At 47.8% G+C, this 6,952-nt stretch overlaps 1 protein-coding gene across 1 annotated transcript in view; it reads left to right on the forward strand.

Annotated features, from left to right (window-relative positions):
• Positions 1–5,589: 5,589 nt before the first annotated feature.
• METTL13 (methyltransferase 13, eEF1A N-terminus and K55) overlaps positions 5,590–6,952 on the forward strand; it is a 20,473-nt gene continuing 19,110 nt past the window's right edge. The window contains exon 1 of the mRNA XM_019646969.1: positions 5,590–6,203. Coding sequence (XP_019502514.1) covers positions 5,942–6,203 — 262 coding nt within the window. The 5' untranslated portion in view covers positions 5,590–5,941. The remainder of the gene's footprint in view (positions 6,204–6,952) is intronic.

Here is a 6,952-nt window from a genome sequence, read left to right on the forward strand (position 1 = left end):
GGGCGGCCCGGGGAGAGAGCGGGGAGCGGAGGAGGGAAGTGGGAAGCCGAGCCAGTGGGCGCCCACCCGGCGTCGGCCGCTCCGCCGCAGCTGCGCCCCCGCTCATCGAGCCGATCGGCGCTCCGCGGCCGCGCCAGGCGGAGGGGGCGGGGCCAGGCCGGGCGATCGTCGAGGGAGTCGATGCCGCTCTCTGCTCGCTCCGCCCAGAGAAGGGCCTTGCGGACGCGGAGCTTAGATCAGGATCCCCAGGATTATATTATCGTGCTTTTGATATTATTGGGACTGGTTTTCGAGGTCGCATTCCGGCCCGGGCGTGCGCGGAGGGCGTTCGTGGGGGAAGCTCTGAGAAGTCGCTCGGGACCGGGCGGCGCGTTGTGAGCGGTCCATCCCCGGCTAAGGAAGCCGAGGAGAAAAAAACGGGGTCGGGGGCTCGAAGCTGGAACGTCTACGGTTTTCTTTGTGAAGCAGGGAGATCTGTGTGACCGCTTGATTGTGGAATCGGAGTTAGACTTCGAGGGTTTCTAATCCAGGCTCCTCATTTTAGACGTGAGGAATCTCGGGTCCAGAAAGATTGATTTGAGAGGTTGCACAGCTAATTTGGGAGGAGGGCTTTCTTTTCCTCTGTATCCTTTAGAGTTCGAACTTAACCAGGTCCAGACACTAGGCAGATTCCCGAGCCCTTGAGGCTTCAGGTGGGAAATCACCCTCGCAAGCCCATTCCGCTGTTCTCTTCACACACTCCCTCCCGCCCCCTTATAATTAGCATATTAAACTTGCAGTTTAATTACGGGCATCGTAATTCAAAATGTTTTATTTATCCCTTCCTCCCCCACATGCCCCAGCTGGATTCTCATTTCCCCCCCCTACGATTTGTTTGCTACACATCTTTTTTTACTTAGTATCTATGGGTCCTATTGTTTGTTGATACAATGTTTTCACTTAGTGCATATTTAAGGCAAACACACAGTAACTAATTGAAAGATAGTTTGGTTAGGACATATCTCTCAAGTTAATTTCGTAGTTGAATCTCCTGAAAAGACTTAAAAATGACTGACGCCCAGGCACTATTCTGAAATTCTGAATTGGCCTGGGATGTTAATGGAAGTTTCTGAAAGGCTGGTGTTAGAATCACTTCCTCTCTGTCTACTACTCATGCCCAGGCTGACTTGGACTTGAAAGGGCCCACCTGGAAGGAAAGCTGCTTATAGCTTCTGCCCCGGGGCTTGATGGTGACTACCCCAGACTCCATACATGACTCGGAAGTTATTATTATTTTTTTGTCTACAGTTGTTTTTATATCTGTACATCTGCTTGTTGTGGGGTGGTTCACTGCTTTGGTGCCTTAGCCAATTAGAGCTTTAGCCAATTACAGCTTCAGCCCTTCTTACACAAAAGCTTAAGGCATTATGATTGTTGAGCTCTATGGGCACGCCATTGCATAGCTTCTATGAATAAACCATTTTTTTAACCATAATTCTTTAGTTCTGCCAACCATTTTGGTATAATTGGTTAGAGGAAGGGTAATGTGAGCCCCACACTTTAATCATCCAAACAAAGTCCCTTTGACTATGCCCAACATTTCTGAAAGCTTAGAAAATGGCATTTTACAGTTAATAAATCAGATAAAACAGTAAGCCTGAAAGAAAATAAACATCAGACTTAGAGTCAGAACGGGGTTCCAGCCTCACCAACTTGAATTATTTGCTCTTGGAGGTCAGCAAACCGTGTTTACCATTTTATATCCCCAGAGTTGGACAATACCTGTCACATAGCTGATGGATGAATTTATTCACTTTGAAGTAGCACTCAAGATTAATGTTACCATCTCCAGCATGAAATTAAAGTTGTACCTTGTGTGGAAACACAAAATAATTTTCATTACATGTTGTTCCAAACTCCCTGTTTTGGTAGGCTGAGGATAGATAACATTCAATACAATGGGATACATGAGATGTTTGTGGTAGATGTGCTCAGTGCTAGAGCTTAGGAGAAAAACTTGTTTTCCAAGGTTGTTTCCATTTTCCTGCAAAGGAACTTAATTTAGAATTAAATGATGCAGAAAACACCGTCATCTTTCCCAGTATCCAGGCTGCAAAAAACAAAACCAGGATCTAGAAGGGGGCCTGTGGCCCTCATGTAGGTGCTGATGCACCAGGCACAGAACATCCCTCCTCTCCCAGCTTTCTAGTTTTCAAACTGTTACTGCCCACTAGCCCCAAAGGCAAACAACTTGCCATGCATGCCACACCCATAAAAGGATATAAATGCTTACCAGTCCCTGCACCTAAGGAAATTAGTGTGCCTGCAGATGTGCAGTGACAGAGCAGATGTAATACTCAGAGGAGGCATGGCTGAATTCACTTAGTCATATGTAACTTTTTCATTTATTTTTGATGGAGTTTTACCTCAATTATGTGTGGGTATATATGTCCACCCTAATGTCAGCTGGAGAATTACTGCTCAGGCCCATACCCTCAAGAAAGGTTTGATGCCAGCTCCTAAAATGGTACATCATTATCCTCGGATGTCACGCCTGTCTTCCATTAGTCCAAGACAGAGGAAACCATTAATTTCTTCTTAAATGTGGAAAACAAACCTATCTGCAAAGAAGACTTCCAGTATGAAATAGTTTCCGACCCCTAATTCCAATTGGATACCACCGACAGAATTCGAGAAGGGTGGGAGCCCTGCGAGAGGCATGCAGGGTGGGGACACTGGCTTTTAGCTCTGGCTCTGGGTTTTCCTGGTGTAATGACCTCTAAATTCCTCTCAAGCAACAGTTCGTTCTACAAATGATGCCTTTCTCCTTCCCTGTTTCTTTCTACAGTTGTCCGCAGTCACCCAGAGGCCAACGTGAAAGCCATTTTGGGCCCCTGCCTTTTATTCCCTATTTACAATCAATCATGAAATGCTTCAGTCCTTCCCGAGAACATCTCTCGTATCAGTCCTTTTCAGCTGTGACCCTAGTTCTCTATTGGCTTCCTGTGTCCTGGCAGGTTTAATCTAAATGCTGGGAATAGACAACTGCTCAGAGCCTGACCTCCACCTCAGTTTCTAGTTTTCTGCTGCTCTCCCACTGTGGTCTGCCTCACCGCAGACTCCCTCTCACGTTTATGCTCTGTATTAGTTTTCTATTGCTACTGTAGCAAGTTACCCAAAACCTATGCTCTGTGTTAGTTTTCTATTGCTACTGTAGCAAGTTACCCAAAACCTAGTAACAATACAAATTTGTTACCTTTCAGTTTATGGAGGTCAGAAGCCTGACAGGGACTCACTGGACTAAAATCAAGGCATCTTAAGGGCTGCATTCCCTCTGGAGTCTCCAGGGGAGGATCCGTTTCCTTGACTTTCCTGGTTTCTAGAGGCTGGAAGGCACTTTCCATGGCTTATGGCCCCCTCCTCCATCTTCAAAGCCAGCGATGCTGGGCCAGCCCTTCTGCCGCCTCCTCTCTGGTTCTCCTTCTGCCTCCCTCTTCCACTTTTAAGGACTCTTCTGATTACATTGGGCCCATGTGAATAATCTAGACTAGTCAGCTGCTATGCAACCTTGACTCCCCTTTGCCATGTAACCTAACTTCACTAGTTCTGTGGATTATGACGTGGGCATGTTTGGGGGAATGTTATTGTGCCTACCCACATGCTCTTTCCCATCTGTCCCCCAAACTGTGAGAAATGCTTTCAATGATTTATTCTTTATTTTGCAATTATCTTAGCAGCAATCTATTAATTGAATATTATTATCAAAAATCTTATGTTTCAATTAAGTAAGGCTAACTGCAAATTATATACCCAGAGGTCCGGATTTGTAGTTTTAGGAAAAACCCCACAGTATTGAATGGCTTTATTTAAACTCAGTTTGCATTTTAAATCATACTGGTAACCACTCCGGGGATCTTAATAAAACACAGGGCATTTTACTATCTAATTTGGCTTAAATGAACTATACGAATGATAACATACCTATTATATTCCATGGTCAAACCTTGGGAGAAATGTTTCAATTATAAGTATTTTAAAAGATAGTCTAATGTTATTTCTCAAGTATTTCTAAAATTTAAATGTTCATTGGATTGTATAAATAAACCCTTGGGGCGAGAGGGCAGAGGCTGTTTGTTTCTTTGGTATTAGGTCGCACTTCAAGCACAAAGTGTCCTCAGCTCACAAAAGCACTTTTTGAAAGAACCACACCCCATCCACTAGGGACCCTGCATGACGTAGTGGCTGAAGCCACTCCTTCCAGTTCTCCTTGTCTTGGGTAGAGAGGAAATAATGTGAAGGCAGCAGGTGGTACATGAAAATATTTTCTTTGCTGTTACTTTTTGAGGGTTTTTGGAGTAACCTTTTAAAACTATGGAGTTGAAACTATATCCATTTTGACTTCTCTTAATCCTATTTTAAAACAGTGGTTCTCAAAGCGTGGTCCCTGGATCAACATCCTCGGTATAACCTGGAAACTTGCTAGAAGTGCAAATCCTTGGGCCCCACTATAGAACTGACGAATCAGAATTGCTGGGGATGGGGCTCAGCTATCTGTTTTAACAAGCCCTCCAAGGGATTCTGTTGCATGCCAAGGTTTGAGAACATTTAAGCCAGTAAGTTTACTTTAACCTGTTCAACTATTGACTGTCTACGCTAGTGAGGTCTCTAACAGCCCAGGCTACAGATGCTCAATTCTGAGCCCCACTGCTCTCCTCAGGCTGTATGCCTCCTGTGATTCAGAGTGCTGAGAAAAGCCAATGAAGCACCTATTGTAGTCTTTGTAAAAACAGTGCCTTTCACAGGAACTTCCTTAGGGTATTAGGATAAGATGAGCATCTGACAGTACAGCATGGTCATTATATACATAAAATAAGCAGTCGTAACCACTTATAGATGACATCAGAGTGACAGCCTAAGGAGGCAGATTGTCAAAATGGGTCGTAAGTTTCACATACTGGGCTCTAAGGGGAGGAGAAAAAGAGGCGGCACCTCTGAACACCTAGTTGTTATTCATTTCTCTTGAATTTTCATGTTATTACATTATTAATAGTGGAACCCTGTATTCTGGTATAGAAAAAGTGCAGGCCAGTGCTATTCTCCAAATTAAATCTGAATTATGGAGGTCAAGTGATTGAACTGAGGCGGGGGTGGGGCGAGAGATGCAGAAGATAAATGGCTAGGATGGGCAGTTTTGTTTTGCTGTGGACCGGCTCTCCTCATCCCTTACCTCACTTCCTTCTACAGGTTGTTCTTTTCGGGAGGAACTCCTCCTCCTCCAGCGGGCCCCCCAGCCGCGCTCAGCCCCTGTATAGCTCATGATCAGAACTGGTGGAGAGGCCGGCTTGGAAACGAAGCGAACACAGAGCCCAGGAAGGCTGCGCGCTGTCAGCCGCCGTCGGAAAGCCCAGATCTGAGACGGCTGCCCTCGCCCGGTGCTCTGACCCGAGCCTAGGGTCCTGGCAGCAGGCCATTTCCGCCCCGACCCCCCGGGGTCAACCCGCCCGGGGGCCCGCCCCCTGCCGTCTCACGTAAATAAGCGCTCCGCGCCTGCGACGCAGGCGGCTTGAGGCGAGCGCGTCGCAGCCAATGAGGTGTCAGGAACGAAAACCAGTGGCCAATGAGATGCTGGGATGGTCTGGGCGGCCGACCAATCGCGAACCTTCGCACCCGGATATGATTGCGGGTTCCGAAGCGGAGCTCTGAGAAAGTGAGAGACTGCCCACGTGAGGCAGCGCTGTCGGGGCGGTGCGGGGAGAGGGTGAGCGTGTGTCAGGTTCAGCGTCCCCCGCGTGCGGTGGGCGTCTAAGGGTCGTTCCTTTGTGTTTTGAGCGGGGGACAAGTCAATGCGGCTGCTTGTCCGTAGGAAGACTTCCCACTGCAGCGTCCTGGAGCCAGCGGGCAGGGAAGCCCCTCCGTTGGTACCGCACAGGGCTTCGGACGGTGTCGAAGACACGGTGAGAAGATGAATCTCTTACCAAAGAGCTCCAAGGAGTTTGGCTCCGTTGACTATTGGGAGAAGTTCTTCCAGCAGCGAGGCAAGAAAGCCTTCGAGTGGTATGGGACTTACCTGGAGCTGTGTGGGGTGCTGCACAAGTACATCAAGCCCCGGGAGAAGGTGAGCGCGGCCCGGCAGCCCTGGTGTGCGCGCGCGAAGGTGGGCGCTGCCTCCCAGGTAGCGCTGCGCAGAGTAGACGGTGACCGGTGTGGGGCCCCTCATGGGGCCCGTAATTTCAGGATTCCGTACATCGTTCCGGCTAAGAAGCAACAAAATATATTCTTTTAAAGATTTTCAGAACAGATCTCCAGCCCCAGCTCACCCTTATGTTAATACCCCCACTGGAAGAGTGACTTCTTTAGCCACCCAGCCTAGAGAACGCCTCCCAGAGCAGAAAGCGAGCGTTTCTGCCCCTGTGCATCGCTGTGGGGCAGGCAGCAGCTGCAGCTGTCCTGATAACACGAATCTGTGATCAAATAGTTGTGGCTGGGCCGCCCTGAAGCTATAAGAGCATTAAGATGTGAACTCTGGGCACATTCCAGAAGTGAAATGTGATAAGTACAATAGGAGGAGTTTTGACAGAGGTGGGGTTGCAGGGAAGGAAAGATAAAAGGGTAGAAAACCGACTTTTGTGAAGGAAGCTTGAACTACAAGCCTGGTGGTGTGTGTGTGTTCAGTAGTTGAATTCTCATAATACACTGTGCGGTGAGTGGTGGTGCATGCAGTCTACAGATGAGGAAACTGTGGCTCTGAGAGCCTGTTTCTTGCCCAAGATCATACATGTAGTAAGTCACATGGGAATTTAAATTCAGGCCCATCTAGCTCCAAAGCGTATGCACGTCTCATTGTACCATGCTTTCCCAGAGATGGCGACATTCGGACCGAGTCTTAAAGGGTCGATGGGAGATGACCCCACGGGGAGGGAGGCAACAGCCTGTGTTTAGGTTTGGCTTCAGAAAATAGCAGAATATCAGGCGG

This window comes from Hipposideros armiger, unplaced genomic scaffold (assembly GCF_001890085.2).
Source record: "Hipposideros armiger isolate ML-2016 unplaced genomic scaffold, ASM189008v1 scaffold_6, whole genome shotgun sequence".
Lineage (NCBI taxonomy): Eukaryota > Metazoa > Chordata > Mammalia > Chiroptera > Hipposideridae > Hipposideros > Hipposideros armiger.